The sequence below is a fragment of the Pseudorca crassidens genome, chromosome 12, assembly GCF_039906515.1.
Source record: "Pseudorca crassidens isolate mPseCra1 chromosome 12, mPseCra1.hap1, whole genome shotgun sequence".
Taxonomy (NCBI): domain Eukaryota; kingdom Metazoa; phylum Chordata; class Mammalia; order Artiodactyla; family Delphinidae; genus Pseudorca; species Pseudorca crassidens.
Genome location: NC_090307.1, coordinates 77,350,357 through 77,372,600, shown reverse-complemented (window position 1 = coordinate 77,372,600; position 22,244 = coordinate 77,350,357). Strand labels below are relative to the sequence as shown.

General features: G+C 57.1%; 1 protein-coding gene and 1 long non-coding RNA gene across 3 annotated transcripts in view; one reads left to right on the top strand and one right to left on the bottom strand.

Annotated features, from left to right (window-relative positions):
- LOC137204175 (uncharacterized) overlaps positions 1-12,620 on the bottom strand; it is a 47,791-nt gene extending 35,171 nt beyond the window's left edge. The window contains exon 1 of the long non-coding RNA XR_010933450.1: positions 12,564-12,620. This is a non-coding gene — a long non-coding RNA (uncharacterized lncRNA). The remainder of the gene's footprint in view (positions 1-12,563) is intronic.
- A 156-nt stretch (positions 12,621-12,776) lies between these two features.
- LHX5 (LIM homeobox 5) lies at positions 12,777-21,345 on the top strand. Of its 2 annotated transcripts, XM_067701443.1 has the most exons (5): positions 12,777-13,294; positions 15,148-15,371; positions 16,072-16,349; positions 17,051-17,216; positions 20,978-21,345. In XM_067701443.1, the coding sequence occupies exons 1-5, from the start codon at positions 13,122-13,124 to the stop codon at positions 21,343-21,345; spliced, it is 1,209 nt and encodes a 402-aa protein (XP_067557544.1). In that variant the 5' UTR covers positions 12,777-13,121. The 2 variants fall into 2 exon arrangements, with proteins under 2 accessions (XP_067557544.1, XP_067557543.1); XM_067701442.1 differs by lacking the exon at positions 12,777-13,294 and having other exon boundaries at positions 14,796-15,371.
- Positions 21,346-22,244: the final 899 nt, after the last annotated feature.

The following is a 22,244-nucleotide window of genomic DNA, read 5'->3' as shown; positions in this document are numbered from 1 at the left end:
CGGGGCCGTTACAAATGCTGGGGGACAAAATGCTTTAGGGTCACCTGGCTATTCATTCACTCACTCAGAACACCTTTATCAAAACCTTCTGATAGAAGACAACCATGAGAAGGAGTGGGTAAGGGAGAGACAGGGATGAATATGGCCCAGCCTCAACCCCGGCCCCCCACCAAGCTTACCAGCTCCTGGGGTCTCCAGTAAGGATGGGCAACACGAGAATGCTGAGTGAAAAATGGGAGGTGTATGCAGTCAGCCAAAGGGAGAAGAACCCAAGAAGAAGAATGAAAACTGCCTTGGAAGGTACTCTGAGAAAGGGAGACACCGTCCCTCTTTAGTGTCATCATTATGTGATCTTTTCAACTATGTGTCTGTTAGGTACACCAACAGCGGAAACACATTGAAAGAAGTATGGCTTTCAGGGCTGGGCCCCATTTTAAGTATTTCTGCTCTATTCACAACTAATATTTTTGCATCCCTCTACAGAAGGCTTTTACAGACAGTCCATATTATATTGTGACAGTTTCTGTTTAAAACTATTACAAAAAAAAAAAAAAAAAAGGAAAGGTACATTTACATCATGGTCAGTCATCAGATCCGGGAACAACGCTGGGCAGGCTCTGACACTTCCTAGCTGTGTGACTCCCCTGTCTTCCTTTCTTCCTCCGTGAAATGGGGCTAATAACAGCCCCTCGGTCCTAGCGCTGTTGTGAGAATGCCAAAAGATGCTGTGTTTTCTATAAATCATCTCACTCCATAGCAAAAGATCCGGCACCTCAAAAGATTCAATGACTTTTTAATGCTTACAGATTAGGGAGTGATCATTAACTTAACAAAAGGATTGTTGGCCGGGAGAATTACCTTAAAGTCACATTCCAGTAGCGCGTTTAACATCTAGTGACATTGGCCATCATGGGATGGAGACACATCTTGTAGAGCACTTCTAGCATGTAAAGGATGGTTCCCACTGAAGGGTGACAGTGACCACAGTGGCCCAGATAATGCGTCTGGGAGCCAGCTCTGTCGGAAGCAGGGCCAGCTCCAGCTCTGGGACTGGATATTGGAAGGCCCTTTAATGACTCCAAGCACATAATTATTTACCCCTTTCTCCAAGAGGATAACCCTCACCTCCTACTCTATCTATTCCAGGCCCCAACAAAATGGATTCATTCACTTTAACCAGCTCAAGGAGACACTTTGTAAAGGATAAAGAAATTAGTTCCCCCCCCCAACCGAATAAGGCCCAGTAACAGCAGCCGTCTACTGCTTTCCAGTTTCCCGAACATCTCCCCCAGTGCTCCAGGAAACCCTATGAGGCAGGCACAGTTATTGCCCCACTTTACAGATGAGCGGACTGAGGCTCAGAGAAGCTGAGAGTTCCTACCTGCCATGACTGAGCTGGTCAACATTGGAGTTAGGACTCAGCCAAACCCTCTAATTTCAGACCCTCTTCTACCTTGACAGACAAGAGAAGAGCTCTTGAAGAAGAAAATGAGATTTTTGAAGGTGAGTCTCATCTTTTTCCCTTTGTAATTCAGTCTCTTTGCCCCATCACCTCCCCAAACCCACATCCCCAAACATGCTCTGCTCCCCTTTTCCTCTCCTATACCAAACTCTGACACAAGGAAAACAGACTAAAACAATCCCACATGGCCACTCTCTGAGACAGGCATACTCCTGTATCCTTATTCCACAGATGAGCAAACTGAGGAACAGAGAGGCTAAATGACTTGCCCTATATCACACAGCCTGTAAGCGGCGGAGCCAGATTCTAACCCTGGGGAATTGGGCTCCAGAGTCTGAACTGATAACACAACACTGTATTACTTTCCCTGCAAGTAGGACTGGTTAGATTTAAAAAAAAAAAGAAAGAAAGAAAGAAAAGAAAGAAAGAAAGAAAAAGATTTTGTAACTTAGACAAATTCCTGGTTTGCTGTGTTTTTCCATTATCACCCTTTTGTTTGTAACCAAGTGAAGGTTTCAGACCCAACAAGAGCAAATAAAAATCACTCTCCAAGGTCAAAGGTCCATTTCTCCATCCTGACTCGATATCTAGTCTGCAAAGACTACACCCCCTTGGGGTCCTTGGGCAAACTTTTCTTACTTCCTTTTTCCAAGCTGGGAACCCACCCAGCCAGCAGCTCCATTTGCAGAGCCCAGAAGATAGGCAAATAAAGTTCAGTCCCTTCTCAGCTTTGCCCATCCATCTCCATTCATTTCTGTAGCTCTCTCGTCGTCTGTGTACTACTCCTTCATTATTCATTCAGTCAACAAATACGTATTGAACAGCTATGTTCCAGTTACTGAGCTGGGCACTGGGGATTCAACAGTGAACAAGACAAACACAGTCTCTACCCTCATGGAACTAATATTTTATTAAGGAAGATAGACAATATGCACCTAAACATATAAATAGGATAATTCTGGGTATTGATGAGGGCTACAAAGAAAACAGACAGAGAGGTGGACTAGAGAGTCGCTGGGGATGGGGTGCTTTTAGATAAGATGGTCAGGAAAGACTTCTCCTGAGAAGTTGACATTTGAGCCGAGACCTCAGTGACAAGACACAGGCAATCTTGTAAGGATCTGGAGGCAAAAGGACAAACCAAGTGCAAAGGTCTTTAGGTGAGAAAAACTAGGTGTGTGTGAGGCTAAACAAGGTGGGGCACTGAAGGGGAGGGGGAGTGTTACAAAAGGCGGGCAGGAGCCCATCACAAAGGCCCCTGCAGATCGCGGTGAGGAATATGGATTTTATTCTAAGTGCATTGGGGAGTCGTTGGAGAGTTGAAAGCAGGAGAATGACAAGCTCTGATGGCAGAGGAGGGCAAGGATAGAAGAAACAGGGAGGCCAGTCAGTAGGCTACTGCTCTAAAACAGATGAGATGATGTCGGCTTAGACTAGGGTGATAACAGAGAAGAAGATGAGAAGTAGATGGGTTGGAACATATTTGGAGGCAGAGTTAACTGAACTTGCTGTTGGATTGGATATGAGGCAGGAGAGAAAGGGGGAATCAAGAATGACTCTTAGGCGTGGGTTTAGGAGATGGTCCAGGACGCTTTTCATGGAAAACTATTCTTATTTTGTGAAACACCCACCCAACCCACATGAAGGAAGAGTCCTGTTTCCTCTTCATTCTAATTTCTTGCGTTCACATTTAAGGTTTAAACCAACTTTCAAATCCAGACCATGGGCCATAATGGCCTGGAAACCCAAAGGGATTGTACTAAAGAAACTTAGCAGAGTAACCACTGGAATATCCCCTGTATAACTGTCAGTGTGGCCCCCTAGAGCAAGCATGGGCCCCATAACCAATGAGACCTGGGTTAAAATCACAGGTCTTCACTGTGTAACCATAAGCAACTTAATGAACATCTCTGAGCCTCTATTTCATCACCTGTAAAATGAAGCCATGATAAATATCTATCACTTTTCAGAGTTGCAATGAAAACTAAGGAATCAGATGTACATAATGGTCATTCAATAAGTGGCTTTTTTTTTTCATTTCTCCTTCACCCACCCAAGGGCAGGGTTTCTCTCCTGGCATGATGAGGTTCTGCATTCCAAGAGGTTGAAAGGCATATGATCCAAAGGGATGACTGTTTTGGCCTTAATAAAAGATCTGTGAGTGTTTTGGTGAGAAGATAACAGTCAGGGTGTGGAAGAACTGGGGTCCCATTACCTCAATCCCAAAATGCAACCTCTTATTAAAAATCACTCTCATTTGAGAATTCTAGTTCCTCTTCCTTTATGGGCAAATTATCTCTGGAATGTCCAGGTGGGGAAAGGAATGAATCTATTCCATTGAATTCTCAGGGACCCCTCTCCATAGGTATTGGTGATGCTGACAATGGGGCTTAGCTGGTGGGGAGGCTTGGAGGGTGCTGAGAAGACCAAATAAAGAGGTGGCCCTAGGGCATCTGGGCTCTCTGGGAGGCAGTGTATCTATGAGATGCCAGAGGGATTGTGTATAATACTTCTGTGTGCACTAAAATGGGTGTGCCCCCCTTCGAGGGAGTAGGTAATTTTTTTCTCCCCTGCGCAAACTTCTTTAGACAAGTGCTGCATACAGATATGAGCGGAGGAATCAATGCTTGGTTATACACCATGCCAGAAGTCTAGATAACACCGCGCACATTTAGAAAATGAAGAACCAGATTAACACTTTTGTACCCAAACTTTCAAAGGGAATCGTTTCCCTGTTAATAATCCAGAAGGTTGTTATCCTTACAGATCTCATCTTTTCCTCAAAGGGTTAAGGCAACTTAATGTCCATCGCTTTCACCCTCCTAAGCCATCTATTGACTCACAGGCAAGCTCCTTAGCCTGTTCACCTTCATATTTGACCACCAATCCTCCCAGCTCTTATATTTTCCCACTCAAGAAGTTAAGATGCCAAGGATATGATATTCCTGGAATTGAATATTCTAAACCCCTTACCTCTTCTTCAGAATAAAGCAAAGGACAGATTCAGGATATTTGTATCTATTGTTTTAAGCATGAATTTCCACTTCTTTGGGGGTCGGGATAGCTGTTTGTATCTGCTTTAGAGTACATTTTCAATAAACCTTTCTTTCATCATTTATTTGGGAAGAAAGGAGAAGACACCGTTTTTAATCAATTGTTTTGTTCTTTGATTACACACGCACACACACACACACACATCTGTGTACAGGACGCTAGTTCTAAGGAAAAACAAAAAGGGGAAATAAACGCAGGAGAGGACAAGAATCACAGAGTGAAGGAGAGCTAGAACGAGGGCGTAAAGGAGGAGAGGGCGGGTTACAGGAGCCCATTTGCCCTCGCGGCGGCGCGTCAGGTTCAGCACCGCGGACAGCTCCCGTCTTTGTCTTGGTCCAAACTCCCGCGCCCGCGCGTAGCCAGGCTGCGACCGGGGGCGCACCCGCTGCCTTCTCCGCCAAACCTGCTTCGGGAAAAAAGAGAGAAAGACCAGAGCGGACAGGTAGAGGTTTTCTCATCCTCTCCCCGCATCGTCCGAACTCGGCCCTGATCCCATCCCACTGCATTACGGCGGTCGATTTTAACTTGGTTTCACGCGGAACCTTGCTTCTGTCTACACAGCGTTGGGGGCCAGGGAAGTTCACATGGCGAGTTCAGATTAGGTTTGGAATTCGTTTCACTGTCACTGCCCCAGGCCCTAGCCGCCCACAATCTGTCCCCAGACAACACCTAGCCTAGCCTTCGACCAAAGAGGGGGGAAATAGCGATGTCTAATGTTTTATCGTGGGTATACGGGGCTGTGAAAACGCAAGACCACCCAGACCCCAAGACCCGCAGCATCAAATCCAAGGGAGGGGAAACCGAAGCTCAGAGAGGGAAGTCAGAGAGATGAGAAAGGGTTGATTCCCATGCAACCAAGGCCCAGCAAAAAGGAATGAATTATGCTCTGATCGGAGACTGTACATCCCGCCGCTGGAATTCTGCAGAGTTTTTTCTCCCTTTTGCCAGGAAAGGCGTCTTTCTCCGAGTTCAACAAGCTTCACCCACAGAGGCCTCTCAAAATATTTCTTTCTCTTTTTTTTTATGGGCCCCTTCGTAGAAGCCAGAATAAAAAGAATTTCTTCTCACGTTCTCCTCTGCCTGAAACCTTGCTTCCCCGAGGGAGTGGGAAATGCCGCGCGTGTGACGGTCATTCTCCAAATCCTACAACCACATACATAAACACACAGAGACACACACTCCAGCCCATGGTCAATAAAGTTATACGCTTCCGCCAACCTTCAGAGAAGTCGGCCAGCCAAGCTACGATGTACTCTCACGGAATTCGTTCCCTAAAGGAGCCCTAGGGTAGGGGTACACAGGGGAAGTTTAGGAATGAGTCTAACCACGAGAAGAAGACTCTTCCTCAGTCCGTCTGCCAATTTGTTGGGAGGAAAGAAAGAGAACTCTTGCAGACTTTCTAATGCCTGGGGCCTCCACACCTGCGTCCAGGCCGCAGCGATATTGCCACAAACCAACCAGCCAAAGACCCGGAGCCCAGCTCCAGCCGCCGCGGACTGATTGGTATTCACCTCCAAAATAAGACCTCTCACCGCCCCCCGCCTCAAAAAATCCCTGGAATTTTTTTTTTCGGAACAGCATTCTGCCCTTCCCCTCCTCTTCGCCCAAGAAACGGAGGAGAAAGGCCACCGCGCACTGTTGGGCAGCTCAAAGGAGTTTTAGAGAAAGCGCGATCCCCGCTGTGGTCCCCGAGGAACAGAGGGGCGCGCAGCAGGGTAAACATACTCGTCTTGGGAGGAAGGTGCTGGGGGTCGCCTTCCCGGAGCCCTTCCCCCCTCCCGGGGTCCAAGGGCGGTGGGCAGCCCCTCCACCCCCCAGCCGGCTCCAGCGCGTTGTTCAGCCAGGCTGCGGTGTAAACCGCGGCTTTCCGATGCAGATTTCCCTTTTAACACCTTCTAAACAAAGGCTAATGAGGCCACTGCGTTGCTCTATCAACACACAATCATTAGCAGCCGAGAAATACACACACTCACGCGCGCGCGCACGCACACACACACACACACAAACACAGCGCGCGCGGGCTGCCAAAGTTGGGCGATTTCTAAAGGAACCCATATTAGGCTAACAAAAAGGAGGTGGGATATTGGGGGGGCGGAGAGGAGGTGGGAGAGAATGGGGAAAGGAGGAGAAGGAGGTAGAGAGCCAGAGCCGGAAAGGGAACGAGAGAGAGAAAGAGAAATGCTATCGAGACCACAGAAAAGACCAAGATAAAAGAAAGGGGAAGCAAGATACAGACTCAAACTCAGACTAGCTAGCTAGTCGAGGGAGGATAATTAGAAAGTCTGCGGGATGCTGAATTTGTAGGTTAGCGCTCCCCATTTGGGCTCCAGAGGTGGAGCAGAGTTGCAAGCATCTTCTTAAAAACAGCTCCCGGAGCTCCGGTGATGGCCTCCACCGTCGGTTACCTCAATGGGGCCAGAGAGGCCATGACCACAACCCCACGCGCCCCAGAGCTGCCTGCTCTCGGACATCAATGGGCTGGGGCGGCCGTCCAGGCTAAACCGCCACGGCGAGAATGCGGAAGATGCCAGCGGCTCTCAGCTCAAACCCTCGGCTAGTCTGGCCACCTAGGATTTGAGCCTCACTGGGCAGCTGTCGGGGCAGCCTCCAGCTCTGCACAAAGTATGGGGTTTTCCCTCTCTGAACAAAGAGTCAGCGTTGCCCCCCACAAGTTGGAGGACTGGCTCGCACCTTTCCTTCTGTCCTCCCCAGGCCCCCCTCGGGCCCCCAGGGATCAGCTCCAGTCTGCACCCTCCCTGCTACTGCTGCCTAAGTTGGGCCCTGGGTTGCAGCACCGAAGAGAGTGATGTAGCCTGCGGGAGCTGGCAAGGCAGCCTGATGGGTGGGGCCTCTGAGAGATGCATTCCAGGAAGGGGTGTCTTGCTGGAAGGAGAAAGGGGACACCATGCTCCACCCTACCCTGGCCCCAACCAGCCAGGTCTCTAAGCTGGCCAGCGCTCACACACACACACCCATTCACTCTGGAGCTGGATCTCCCCGAACGGCCAAGTGCGAGCAGCCGCTGGCCTCCAACCTGCTCCCACCCAGAAACACTGGCCGGGCCTGGCCCTGGTGGCTCGTAGGGCTCCGCAGCAGACTCCCACCAGCCTCTGCCCCATGAAGCTGACCACGCCTTCTGGCCTCAGTGCCTGTCCCAAAGCCACTGAACACAACAGTGCTGCCCAGCTCCTGCCACCCGCTCACGCCCCTCAGGCCCCTTAAAGTCCCGCCCCAGATATTGGACTGGGGACTCAGAGCCTCGCTCCCCAGCGCTGGGAGGGGGTGTTTAAGGAGGGGAGAAGCTTTGCCATTGTTGATGGATGAATAAATAGATGAAGGAAAGAGGAGGGAGGAAGGAAGGAAGGGAGGGAGGGAGGGAGGGGAGGGGAGGGATTCCCTGCCTTTTTGATTAAACGTTCCAGGTCGGGCCAGCCCAGTTAACGAGACCGTTAATTAAGCCGCGCACGATTCAACTGACAGGAAGGCCCTGCGCCCCGCAGAGATGTTCTGGAAACCAAGCAGTCCACAGCAGAGTGCGAGGGGACACACTGGCCTCGTCGCCCCTGCCTTCCAGGGTTCAGCCTATGTCCTGCCCTGGTGGGGACGCCCAGGCCCGCACACTCTCCCAGCCTGGACTCGGGGCTGCCCCCAGCTGGCCGCCCCCGCGGGTATCCCAGAAAGCTCCTCCACTGCCCCCTCACTCCCATTCCCCCACCAGTCCCTTCTGCATCCCTGCCCGGATGCCTAGGCCCAAGCCCTCGCCCCGATCCACGCGACGCACCCGGTGGACGTCCACCCAGGCCAGCCTGGGCGCACACGGTCCGGGGATCATCGGGCAAACCCGAACTCCCGAGGGCAGGGACCGTGGACTGCACCTGCCGGCTCGGCTCTCTGGGTCTCTCCGGAGCGCCAAGCCAGCCGCTCTTCTCCGGCCTCCGGGCGGTAGGGCCCAGCCTCCACGCCCGCTCCTACCCGGGGGCCGATTCCTCGCGGCGGCGCGGCGGGACGCTGAGTATGTGTGCGCAGCGCGGCCTATATTTACACCCCAAACAAAATAATTACACTTTTGTCGGAGGGAGAAAGCCAGTGATTAGGCGCGGGTTCTTTGCGGCAAAACAGTTTCTCAGTGGTACACCAGTATAATTTTTCACGGCTGGCTGAAATCAAAGAGGGGAGGTAATGAATCCGGCGAGCAATTTAAATTTACAATTTGTAACGCCGCCGCCGCGCAGACCCGGCCGAGAGCTCAGCTCTGAGGCGCTCGCTGCGTTTGTTTAATGTTAAAGCCGCGCTGGCTCCGGCAAGGGCGGGGGCGGGGGGGGGGAGGGTGGAGTGTGCGTGTTGGGTGGGGGGCGGTAATGATGGAAGTCGCGGGAGAGGATGGGCTGAGTCGCCCAAGAGACCACGGGGAGACGAGGGCGAGGGGCGCGCTTCCCGGGTCCCCCCAACGCGCGCGCTCCCCGAGAAAGCAGGCCACTCCAGTCCATTCAAAGGGAGGGGCTGTCTTCAGATGGGGCGAAGGGAGATACTCTGGCCGCCAGAAAAGCCCCCGTTTCTGCTCGGCTGCAGAATCTCCCCAGGCTGGAGAGTCCGGTGAGGAGCCGGGAGGTGTTGCACGACCTGCGGGAAGGTCGGCTCCAAACGCCCAGAAGAGTCCGCATTCCGGCCGCTGCCCCGTGTCCCAGGCTGCAGAAGTCGGGAAAAGGCACCCAGCCCCAATCCCCAGCTCAGCGTGCCTCGAAACTCCCAACCCGAGCGGCTGTGTGCCTCCGCGCCGGTAATTAATTACCAAACTCAAGGGGGAATATGCAAACCGCATATTACTAACTCTACAGGGCTTAAGTGATTGGAAACAGATTATTATCTTGTTTGTCTTTTGTCTGTTTTACTTATCCCGCTGCCGTCTGTCGAGTTGTAATGTTGATACTCTTTACTCTAGGAGGAAGATTTTTATATAGTAAATTCCATCAACATCTTGTATAAGTGACATTGCGTCTCCATGCATTACCCTGTTAAGACACAAGCGGTTTATTAGTTACATATAGGAGGGGATTTCGCTGCCTGGTCGCCATCTGTTAGCGCTGTTAGGGAGGGATAATTCGTTTAATAGTTGGTCTGCTGGCGTTTTTCGGAGGCTGTGCGCCCTGGAAGGTGGAGGGCTGACAAGGGCCAAGCAGTATCCCCTGAGACTGGGCTGGAGCGAGGGGGTTCTGGACTGAGGGTGGGCTGTGCTGAGGCTCCCAGGGCGATTCCAAGGGTCTGTGACCTGGACAGGATGCGTAAGCTCAGCTACTGGAGGGAGGAGGCCAGGCCGGGGCTTCTGGAAGCAGAGACCTCATCTCCTGCCACCGGGCATCCAGCCCCGGGTGACTCGCCCGCATCCAGGCTCAGAGCTGCTCTCTGAGACTGCCCACATTCCTCCTACCTCCCCGGCCTGGCACGGCAGCAGCTGGGGCCAGGCTGTGCACTGGCATTTAAGCACATCCAGGAGGTGAGGGTGGGTGAATTTGTCCTAGAGGGAGCCTGGCACACAGGCACCCAGCAGCCAGCGTGGTGTGCAGAGCTGGGGCTAGAAAGACACAGCAGACCCGGCTCTTCAGATACCCACTTGGGGGTGGAGGTGGCAGCTAGGCTCAGCGCACCTAGTCCAGGGCGAGGGAGAAGCCTCCCATCTAGATGCCGGCTTTTAATGACTGTAGAGTAGTTCCCCACACACACCCCAAAATCCGCCTGGAACACAGTGAGAATCCTTCATCTCAGCCTTTGAGCCAGATGCTGGACTTGGATGCCCAGAGAGAGGCAGAGGCAGAGAAATAAAAACAGAGAAACCGAAAAAGAAAGCGATGGGGCAACAGCGGGAAAGGGAAACAGAAGAAGAACAGAGGCTGAACACAAGAAAGAGAGACAGAAAGGAAATGAAGTGAAGAGAACTCAGGAGAGAGGAAGAAACCCCAGCGAGACAAAGACCAAGTACGCAGCGCAATTCGCCTCCACTTGGAGCCCGGGTGCCTCTCTCCTCTCAGGTTCTTGCTTCTCTGTCCCTGCCCTGTCTGAGCCCAAGGACCCTTCACACCCCAGGAGGGCAGGGCCAGGCACTGCCAGAAACTGCAATTGATTTCATTTGGGGCTCCTGGAGCTCTCCCAGCCCAGCCTGGGAGACCAGACAAGATCCGGCCTGCTTCTTCCTGGCCGAGCCGAGCTCCGTCCAGCCACACCTGTCCCTTGCTCGGCAAGCTGGAGGTTGGAGTAACAGCAGAAGCTGCCCAGTCCAGGGACTCCTTTTCAGAAGCCCAGCTTCTGGGTCAATGCCCCACCCAGTGACCAGCACCTGTCAATTCCCTGTCAGAACCAGATCACTTCACACAGAAACTGTGGACTGTGGGGGGAAGCTGGAGGTCTGGACAGGAACCAGGGGGGAAAGGGAACATCTCTGCGCCTCCACCAACTGCCCCAATACAGGCATTCACAAATCTACAAAGGCAAGCACACTAGAAGTGCACACACAAACATACACCTCCCCTCAAAAATAAACACGACAGGAGTCACATAACCAAAACTACTGCTATCTGCAGAAATACATACATGCAGACACACACGTAATGACTGGCCCACAAACACAGATCCAAAAACTTCTGCACTCACAAACACAGCCAGCCCGGCTCAGTCAGTCACATACACGCACGCTCACCTGCACGCGATTCCGACGTTTCAAAGTCTACTTTCACATCAGTGTTACCACACACCTGTACAAATAATCTTACACAGATGCACACTCACACAGGCAAACACCATCACATTCATGTGACTGCAGATACGTATGCACATATATATATATACACACCGACCAACAAAAACAGGACCGCACAAATACACACAAATATTAGCAGAACTATGCACAGATACAAACACACAAAAATACACGTGCCAAAACGTATTCACATGATTGATTCATGAGTAACTCTAAAGAGAGGCAAAAACAGGATTCTCAAACAGCAAATGTATACTAACAAACTCAGCAAATGCGCCCAAACACACATCCACAGGCGAGCCTTAGCGCACACACATGCTCCTCTGGCCCCCAGCCTGTGGGCCCAGGCCCTACAGACCCCGTTAGCCCTCTTTCCTGGACCGGGAAGGGAAAATTCCCACTTTGCCTGCCTGCCCTCCCTAACTTAGAGCACCCCGGTCAGGCGCTGGGCTGGCACCTTGGGAAAGGAGGCATGGCCCTCTCCCTCCCCCCACCAGAGTCACATTCCCCCTCCACACACACCTGCGAACGCCCCACACACCCTCCGAGCCCCGTGGAATGGTACTTCCTGCTTCCTATGATGGATCGAACTTGCACACTCCGCCCGGACGCCCAGCGTGTGCAAACAGCGCCCCGCGCAATCTCCAGCGTACCCTCCTCGGCCGCGCTACCCACTCACCGCGGCGCCCCGACTGGCTGACCCGGGATCTGGAAGGTGCAGCGAGGAAAGCGGAGACGCGGTGAACATCACTTCAGAGCTGGCTTCGGGAAGACCGGTGCATCCTGGATCTCCCCCTCCCCACATCTCCCCCGAGCCCCGTGGCCAGCGCGCTCCGGCTGGAAACAACTCCGCGGTCTGAGACCGGGCCAGAGGACATCCCCCGCCAACCTGGGTCTGGGCTTGCTCGGCCTTTCTCTCTCTCTCTCTCTCTCTCCCTCTCCCTGAGAAAGGCCGGGCTGGGCCCCAGCCCCCGCATATGACAAAGGAAGCCGGTGCCGCCTCCGGGAGTCCCGAGAACCTCGCCGCCGCAGCTCCAGGGCGCTGACCCAAGGGGTGCGCGGATGGGGGAGTCCAAAACGACAGGCTGGGCTGGGAAAGAGGAGGCAGACGTAGAGCGCGATCCCGGCCTCGGGCAACTTCTGCAAGTTCCGTGGATTGTGAAGGGGGCAGAGGTCCCCCTCCCACTAGGCCTTCGAACCCCAGCCCCCCAAATATGTGTGAAGAGAGAGAAGAGAGACGCAGTTTTCAGATCGCGCGGCCCCCAGCCCCAAGCCCCAAACTGGAAGGTAAATACTTACTTAGCCTCCGAACCAGGTACAAGCTAATACTCAACAATACTGATGCCTTGTTTTTTTTGCTCTGTCCGGACGGCAACGCTGTAGCCAATTTAGATATGCTATAAATTTAAGAGGTTGCCATGGCCACCGCGTACCCATTGGCCGCCGGGCCCCCTACGTGCCTCGCCACGTCACCAAATCTGAATAAGGATGCGCGAATTAGGCGGCGGCCAGACAAAGATGAGGATAGGAACCGCTTGAAAGTGGGGGAAAGTGCCGGCGCCTCCGCCACCGGGAAAGCCGCTCGGCAGAGGCGAAGCCCGCGGCCACCCAAGATACACTGGGGCGCGCGGCCCGGGGCATGAGGCTGTGAACGCCACCACTCCCCACCCCGCCCAGGGCAGCCCAGCGCCAGGCCAGCAATCACCCAAGGACTTGACCGGCTGAGTCTTGGTTCGGACCGGACTCGCCCGGCGGCGGCCAAGAGAAGAGGCGGAGAGCAGCGGCGGGGCCAGGGGGCCCGAGGGCCGGGGGCCCAAAGGGAGGGCAAGGCGGCCCGAGCCGCCGGGGCGCGGGGCTATGATGGTGCACTGTGCTGGTTGCGAGCGGCCCATCCTCGACCGCTTTCTGCTGAACGTGCTGGACCGCGCGTGGCACATCAAATGCGTTCAGTGCTGCGAGTGTAAGACCAACCTCTCGGAGAAGTGCTTCTCGCGCGAGGGCAAGCTCTACTGCAAAAATGACTTCTTCAGGTAAGAAGCCGCGCCGCCCTGTTGCCCGAGCGCCCGCCCTGCAGGCGCTCCGCTGGGGCGCCGGGGAAGGGGACACCACGAAACCCATCCCAGCCTCCCAGGCCCACCAGGTTCAATGGGGAGCCGGGGAGCCCACCACTCTCCTCCTGCCCTCGGTCCAACAAGGGCCTGAACCCAGGCAGAGTGAGAAGAACGCTGCTGGGCTGCTTGTAGCTGGCTTTTCCAGGCCAGCTTGGATCGGTGGTGGGCCAGGGGGAGGAAGCTTGACAAACTTGCTGCCCATCCGTCTCTGCCTCTTGCTAGCTGAGGCCACCCCAAAGGTGGAAGCTTCCAGCCAGGCTCGGAGAGACTAAGGATTTTTGCGAAGTTAGGGGCAGGCAGAGTGCGGAGTCCAGAAGCTGGGCTCCAGGCAGGTGGGACCCCCAGGGTGCTTCTGGACAAACAGAAACTTCCCAGCTCCTGAGGGGACTCAGCCAGAAAGGCCTCCCCTGGTGATGGGGCAGGGAATCTTCTCCTCACTCCCCCCACCAACTCCTTAAACATTTTCTCCTCTGTTGAAAGTACAAATGAAATGGAAGCTGGAATCAGGACCTCCGGAGTCCAGCCTTGCTGCCCACGGGCGCCCTCAGGCAGGGCACAGCAGATCACTTCTCTGAGCCTCACTTTCCCAGCTGAGAAACGCCGAAGGTCGGCCTGGGAGGCTGTGGGGCTTTTGGCAGCTCAGCCCTGCCCGCTTCCCCCGGCTTTGTGAGCGCCAATTGCGTGGAGGGAAGGGGGGGCGTGATTAACGCCCTGGAGAAAGGCTGCTCGCCGGCCCCAGTACCTGGCACTAGGGAACTTGAATAGGAGAAAAGGTCAGACGCGCCTTTACACGTGTAGACTCCTCGGCCCCAGAGGCCCGAGGCCCCTAATGTGGTGGTGCTTGCAAAGCACCTAATGATTTTTGATAAGGTGCATGTGGCCAATTACACTGCCGGATAAGGCCCAAAGTGACTTATGGCTTCTAATGCCCTCACTACATCAACGTCACCCAAATTCGCCCTGTTTAGAGACGTGGGTACGAGGAGCCGTGGGGCCCCAGCGTCCTGGGCCCTCGCCCTCCCCCTCCCCCGGCACCTCACCCCTCCCTGTGCCGGTCTGCACCATCCATTTCGGGGGAGGCCAGCCGTCTCCCAGCGCTCAAGGGAGAGAGAAGAGGATTTAGACCAGGGACACAGAAAAGGTGGCATGTGAGAGAGCCCGTGTTCTGGCCGGGCAGGTTTGGGATCGCCTTCTGGTCACATTTTCCCGCTGCCTGCCTGAGGACCAGCAGAAGGTTCCCTCCTTCCTGCTAAGGTTCAGCTCAGAAGAGGGGCTCCCCCCAGCTCCATCGCTAGGACCCGACAGCCAGGCTCCTTGGCCCTACCTGGACCCCAGCAGACTGTTAAGGATCCAGGAGGCAAAGCCGAGAAATGGTCCAAACCCGGCCTGCCTGGCTTTAAATGCTTCACGACCTCCAGAGCAGAGTTTGCCAGGAGCAGCCCCGGCCCATCTGGTAGCGATGTGGGGTGGGGGAGGGGCGCCACTTGAGGTGCTCTGGGCCGTCTGCTGGGCTGAAGGCTGCGGCGCCCATTGCCGGAAGCCCAGCAGAGTCCAAATAAACCTGACCGAGGCATGACAGTCCCAGTCCCAAGAAAAGACCTGGATATTTGTCTCACGTCTTGCCTTCTGACCAGGGAGGACAGGATTGGGATCTCATTTGACAGATGTGGAAACGGAGGCTTTTCAGAAGCTAGGGCAGGGTGGGAGGTCAGGGCTTCAGGAGGATGGGACACTGGGCTGGCCCTGGGTGACAGGCCCTGTTGTGTCTGCAGGCGCTTCGGCACTAAGTGTGCAGGCTGCGCGCAAGGCATCTCGCCCAGTGACCTGGTGCGTAAGGCCCGCGGCAAAGTCTTCCACCTCAACTGCTTCACCTGCATGGTCTGCAACAAGCAGCTGTCCACGGGCGAGGAGCTCTACGTCATCGACGAGAACAAGTTCGTGTGCAAGGACGACTACCTGAGCTCGTCTAGCCTCAAGGAGGGTAGCCTCAACTCAGGTAGGAGGCCCCCTGCCCCTCCCCAGGCCAGGCCCCAGCGCCCTCCAGCCAAGACCTGCCTGCGCTCCTCTCCTTTGCCCCCTGCGTGCCCGCGGTGCACGGCTCAGAGCTCTCCACTCGCGCCGGGCAGGTCAAGGTGGGGGGGAGGTGCGGGGGCTGGGAAAGAGAGTCAGCGTTTGGAGCCAGCCTTCCAGGATGCCTACACTGCCAGCTCTAACCCGCCCTCCTCCAGTTCAGGAGGCTTTTCCAAGCTGCCCTCCTCCCCAAGTTTGGAACCGCACAATTTCCCCTTTCCGAGTCTTTTCAGCTCCTGGTAATTTCTAGCTGCACTGGGAGGACACTAATTGGGGTCTCGAGGAAAGAGAGAAGGGAGAGGAAGATCCCCGGCCCGGAAGGCATCTGTACCCTCCTCCCGTCCCCTCTCCTAGAAGGCCGGGCTCTCCAGAGAGCGCGACTCCCCCTTTCCCAAGCACTAGCTGAAAAGTGCCGAGAGGGCTTGAGAAGGGCGCTTCCAAAGGCCCAGCCCCGCCTGGAGGGAGTGGGCGTGCGCCGGGCCCCTGGGGGAGGGGCTGTTGCCGGCTTTGGGAGGGAACCCGCCGGGGTTGGCGGTGGCCTGAGCCTGCAGGAACAGGCTACCCGACGGGAGAGGTCTCGGGCCGCCGCTGACACCCTGTCCCCTTCCCGCTCCGTCCTCTCGCAGTGTCGTCCTGTACGGACCGCAGCTTGTCCCCGGACCTCCAGGACCCACTCCAGGACGATCCCAAGGAGACGGACAACTCGACGTCGTCGGACAAGGAGACGGCCAACAACGAGAACGAGGAGCAGAACTCGGGCACGAAGCGGCGCGGCCCGCGAACCACCATCAAAGCCAAGCAGCTGGAGACGCTCAAGGCCGCCTTCGCCGCCACGCCCAAGCCCACGCGCCACATCCGCGAGCAGCTGGCGCAGGAGACCGGCCTCAACATGCGCGTCATCCAGGTGCGGCCCGGGTCGGCTCTGGCCGGGTCACCCCAACGCAGCCCCGCTGCGTCCGCGAGCTGTGAAGCTCGGAGGAGCCTCCCACCCAGCCTCCTTGGCTAGGAGCGCGCCGAGCCCGCTCTAGGGGCAGACGGTGCGCCGGAGATCGGGGCCGGCTGGTCACACTCCGAGCCAAAAGATTCAGCCTAGCCCTGCTGGCTTCCGGCGGCGTCATCTTGGGCGGGTCACTTCACATCTCTGAATCCCACCCCCGCCCCTTTCAGGGAAGGTTTTAAGCCTCGCTTAAAGGACAGGACCTTTCCTGTCCTCCCGTCCTCTGAGCAGAGAAAGAGGCGATGCTCTTCACGTGCTCCTTCCCTGCGCCCGACGCGCGGGCAGACAAACGGCCAGAGCCCGGCTGGGGAGTCGCGGGGCCGAGACCAGAGCCGTGCCGGGCGGCGGGCCTTTATAAAGCCGTCAGGCCGCGGATGGGCCGAGGACCAGGAAGCTCAAGTCTTTATGAGTCGCCCCACGGGTCCGCGAAATCCTTCATCCTTGGCTGGTTCGCCGAGGCCCCTCTCCACCCCTTTGGTCTAATCCGGCCCGGCCCCCGGCTCAGGGCATTCTTGGTGCGGAGGAGGCGCTAGGACTCAGCGGGGGTGGCCCGGGCAGGGAGAGAAGGGGACCCGGAACAGAGTTCACAACCCCTTCCTCTGTCCCAGGTGTGGTTCCAGAACCGACGGTCCAAAGAACGTCGGATGAAACAGCTGAGCGCCCTGGGCGCCCGGAGACACGCCTTCTTCCGGAGTCCGAGGCGCATGCGCCCGTTGGGCGGCCGCTTGGACGAGTCTGAGATGTTGGGGTCCACTCCGTACACCTACTACGGAGGTAAGCAACCTCCTAGGACGCGGTGCCCCACACCTAGGTCAATGCTGCTTGAGGGTGCAGGGCCGGATAGCCGTGATCTCAGGCTGCGCCTGGACCCCTCCCTCCCTTCTACCGCACCAACACAGGTACACTCACCCGCAGATACTTCCTGGACAGAAAATCAGACACGTGGGTTCACTCAACCATGCAGTGGTACCAACAGATAATAAACACGTGAGAAAAGCAGTGACACACTCACCCATGCAGGACCACACGAGTTCAGAGACCTCGGGGACACGCATCTAGACACATGGTCACCCGTAACAAGCACAGGTATACCCCACCGCCTAGATATGCTGGCACTCTCACGCGTCATACCAAGTCAGGCACTTCTGCACGCACCGCATCCCAACCTGATACACAGCCCTTGCTGCCCTGGCCCACAGCCTGGTGTATTTGGCACCAGCAGGAAAGCAGGCACTGGAGGGCAACACCGGCAGTAGGGATGGAGGGGTCAGGATTCATCTGGGGTTGCCCCCTTGCTGTCTTCCAAGTCTGCATCTCCTGTCGGGCTGCGGGGACTGTGTGCACAGCATCCGGCCCGGTTAGCCCAGATGCTGGCGGTTGCCCTGGACTAGGACGCCCGCCCACCCTCCAGCTTCAAGCGCACCAGGGTTCATCAGGGCTGGGGTGGGCACGGATTGAGCCAACCCAGTTATGCATTCTCTGTCTCTGGGGCTGCAGAGGGCGAGGAGCCCGCTTTGCACAGAGGAATTTCCTGGTTGGTGTTGCGAGGCTCAGGCCTGGGTGAAATCTCCTCTCAGGTCACCCCTTCCCTTCCTCCTTCCCGCCTCTCTCCTCCCTTCACCCCACTATGTTAACTTACTTCACTCTCCTTCCTGGATTACCTCTTCTGACTCCCTCACCTCCGTTTTTCGTTTTTTGTTTTTGTTGTTGGTTTTCTGGTTTTGGTTTTTTGAGACCCAGTTGCTTTGGGGGCACTACTGCACTGAATCACCATCCGACACATTTCAGACTTGTGGACTCTAGGAAGGCACCTTCCCCTTCTATTCCAGAGCCTCTGGATTTGGGGAGCCCCCAGGAATGCCTCTGCCTGAGGGGAATCTGTGCTCAGTGCCACCCAGCCTGGGGGAGGAGGGGCAGAGGCTAGTAGCCCAGTCTGGGGAGAGGTGGCAATGTGGAGGGCCAGGAGCCAGGTGCCCAGGCAGACCCAGAAGGGAAAAGAAGAGAACCCTATAACTCGCCTTGGTACATCCGCAGGCCTGGGAGGTTAGATCCTCTGGCCTGGCCAGGGGCCCCAGAAATTGTGGATGAAATGTGGTGATGTGCTTTTGCGGGAGAGACAGAGATGGCAGGGCCCAGGTTGGGGGGCTTCAGACACCAGAGGCAGCTGGGATGGTGGACTTGTCCTGGGGCCTCTACTCACCAACTCTCTTCACCTGTCTTTGGCTCCTCGAGCGCAAAATCCCCGCCCGGCGCAGGGAGGCTGGCGGGGCGGTACCAGTCCGGAATTCTTCCCCGCCTGGGTAATTAACCAAGGTTTCCCCCAGGACCAGTGTGCCTCTCACCAATCCCACCGCCTCCTCTACCCGCGCGGCTGCTGGATGGGGTGACGGCCTGGACACGCGGGCCCCTCTTTCCCCGGAATGGGGGGGGCGGACCCCCCAATCCCAGGGAGGCAGCCCCTCCTAATCCGTGCTGGGAGATCCCGGCGTCGGCGGCCGGCAGCGGGCGAGAAAGGGGCCGGGCGGCGGGGCCGGCGGCTCCCCGTGGGAGCGCGGACAAAGCCCCAGCTGCGGCTTTTGTGCGCTTTTCAGACGGCGTTTGTTCCATTTACCTCCGGCCCGGCCGCCATATGGGCGGAGGCGGCGCGCTCCGCGCGGGGGCCGAGGCCCTCCCTGGCTAGCCGGCTTGCTAGGCGCCGTGGCCGTCCCCCATCCCCGTCCCTTAGGGGCCCCAAATTCGCCGCTTCCAACCTTTCTCTTCCCTTACGGGGAGAATGGAACGAGTGGTTTTTAAAAAGTAATTGGCGACCGTTTTAGCTGTGGCCTAAACCGTCTCCAAGCCCGCCTCCAGACACTCCCCATTTGGACTGATGTCAGGGGGGGTTTGGAGAGGGAAGGGGGCGGCAGGGGGCGTCCAGAACTCGCCCGGGTGACAGACCCCCAACACTAAGCAGGAGGCGTGGGTTTGCAGAGGAGACCCCAGCTTCCGGGCGCACCGGTTTTCCCGCCGTACAAAGCGGGTTATTGTCACGAGTGCGGGCTACACGGTGCTCCTTTCCTGCCTTCCCACACCCCACTCCTTCGGGGCCGACCCAGGGGGAGGGGAAGAGGCTATGCGGAAGGACTTCAGGAAAGGGGGCTCTAGAAGGAGGTCACACGGTTGATGCAAAAACACTTTGTTGAGAATGGGCGAGCGTGTCATCTGGAGCCCCTGTGCTCCCTGAATTTGTGGGCAAAATTCGCGTTTGTGCATTTTTCCGGAGAGAGAGCCCATAGCTATCATCACCTTATCAAAAGAGCTCCATGTCCCCAAATACTCCAAAACCTTGGGGTCCTGGCAAACCCGCCCGGGGTCAGCCTGGAGGGCCCGAGGCACAGGGAACTCTAGACGTGGCCCGGCGGGTGTTCTCATCCTCTTCCCCTCTCCCGAGTGTCTGGGCCTCAACTTCCTCCGTTCCAGGCCAGGTGAGGCCAGGACAAACGGTCGGAGTCCCACGTTCACCGGGACGGACGGGGCCGCGCCAGGTCGGCGGGGTGCAGGGGGCGAAGGAGAGGGCGCTGAGGCCGCCTTGCGCGCTCCGAGTCCAGGGTTCCGCGGCCGGGGCCCGACTCGCCAGCCCCTCGGTGCTCCGGCCGCGCTTCTTCCCGACGGGGTCTCGGGCCGATCTCAGTCCCGTCGCGTTCTGGTCTCCGTCCGTCGCCCCTGCATCCCCGCCCTACTCCTCTCGCCGGCCTCTCAGCCCCAGCGTCTCTGGCCGTCTCTCTGACTCATCTCGCGCATCTCTGGGCGCCTCTGTCTCTCCCGACCTTCCGTCTCGTTCCTGGGTCTCTTGCCGGGTTTTTCCCGTGTCTCTAACCACACGGCCGTCTCATCTTTCTCTTTGCGTCCCCTAGACTGTCTCTGCCTTAGTCGAATAAAGCCGGGTCTCCGGCTCAGCCGTGGGTTCGGTGACTGAGGCGCTTTTCTTGCCTTGACACCGACTATGAGTCTGGGGGCTCCCTGCTGCATCCCCTCTCCAACCCCCTTTCACCCTGTCCTCTGCCGATCTCTCCCTGTCTCCTTATCTGGCAGTCATCGTGACTCTCGCTCTCTGTGTATCTCTCACCAACTCTAAGACACTGTCAGGAATCGTCACTGTGTTGCGCCTCCCGCCACCGCTGTCTCCCCTCCGTCTCTCTTTGTCAAGGAACCTCTCTGTGTGTTCCTCATCGTCTCTGAGCCTCTCCCGGCCCCTGAGTGTAGCCTTTCCGTACTTCTGGTTGTCTCTCTGCCCAGCACGAGCTCCGGGGCTGGTCCTCCGCCCCTCCGGCCTCCCTTGGTCTCCGCAGGCCTCTCCACGGGTCTTTCTCTAACCCCGAATCAGTGTCGCGCGGTCCCCCGTTAACGTCTTGTCCCGGTGGCCCCCACCACGTCCCACGTCTCTGGCCTTCGTCTCCCCGGATTCCCTCCCCCGAGTCTCTTCCGCCGGGTCCCTCGAGTCCCTCGGTGATCTCGCATCTCTCACTCTCCCCTCTCCTGCCCCGTCCCGTCCGCAGACTACCAGGGCGATTACTACGCGCCGGGAGGCAACTACGACTTCTTCGCGCACGGCCCGCCGTCGCAGGCGCAGTCCCCGGCCGACTCGAGCTTCCTGGCCGCCTCGGGGCCCGGCTCGACGCCGCTGGGCGCGCTGGAGCCGCCGCTCGCCGGCCCGCACGCCGCCGACAACCCCAGGTTCACCGACATGATCTCGCACCCGGACACGCCGAGCCCCGAGCCGGGCCTGCCGGGCGCGCTGCACCCCATGCCCGGCGAGGTGTTCAGCGGCGGCCCCAGCCCACCCTTCCCCATGAGCGGCACCAGCGGCTACAGCGGACCCCTGTCGCACCCCAACCCCGAGCTCAACGAGGCCGCCGTGTGGTAAGGCCGTCGGGCCGGGCCGCCCCCCGCCCCCCGCGCTCGGCCCTGGGGCCCCGCCCGGCCGTCCCCACCCCCCCACGCCCCCCCACCCCCGCGCCCGGGACGCAGCCTCCCGAAACCAAAGCGCCCGACGCGGCCGCGGCGCGGGGCGCCCTCGGGGGCTCTCTCTCGAGTCCGAACTCAACCGGCAGCTGCTTCTCGGCTGGGCGCGGAGGGGTACCGACCCCCGCATCTGCATCCACCCCTGGGACTCTCCGGGAACCCCCTGCCCTCCACCAGCGCTCCTCGGCAGCCGCGAGCAATTTCTTGGGACCAAAGTGAATACGGAGGGTCAAGAGATTTCAAGCACGCTCTAGACTTCCCCCGAACCCCCACCACCACCCCGCACCTCTTTGGACCAAGAGAGGGCTGAAGCCAAGGGACAGAGACAATTTTTTCCCCCTCCTTGCAATCCGAGTGGCATTTTGTAATCTTATTTCTCACTCTGCTTTCCCCTCTTTAAAAAAAAAAAATAAGAAAAAGAGAGATCGAAGAGAAGAAAGGGAGCAAAATGAGTTAGAGAGAAGATGGAGAGAGCGCCAGCCAGAGAGAGAGAAAAGATGGAGAGAGAGAGTGAGAAACACGCTTGGATGGGGGTGTCACTGGGAGGAAGACAGATCCACCTGCGCGTTGGCGCCCCCTGGTGGCCAATCTTGAGGATCACGGTCAGCTTCTCTAGGAAGGGGCGGGGGGCGGTCCGGACATCGGCGCCCCAGGGCCAGACCCCCACCTCTTCCTTCCTTTGACATTTATTCTGACCCCGGGGGTCCAGGCCAGACTCAAACACTCGCCCACCCTGCGCTCCCCCTGGGCAAGGCGCCAAGATTTCTTGGGCCCTGGCCCACAGACCACCCTCCGTGCCCG

Excerpts from the sequence above, each read along its gene's own strand:
- LHX5 (XM_067701442.1), top strand. The coding sequence starts at position 14,948 with ATGACAGTCCCAGTCCCAAGAAAAGACCTGGATATTTGTCTCACGTCT. Across the intron at positions 15,372-16,071 it reads GGAGGGTAGCCTCAACTCAG|TGTCGTCCTGTACGGACCGC; the intron begins GTAGGAGGCCCC and ends GTCCTCTCGCAG. Across the intron at positions 16,350-17,050 it reads TCAACATGCGCGTCATCCAG|GTGTGGTTCCAGAACCGACG; the intron begins GTGCGGCCCGGG and ends CCTCTGTCCCAG.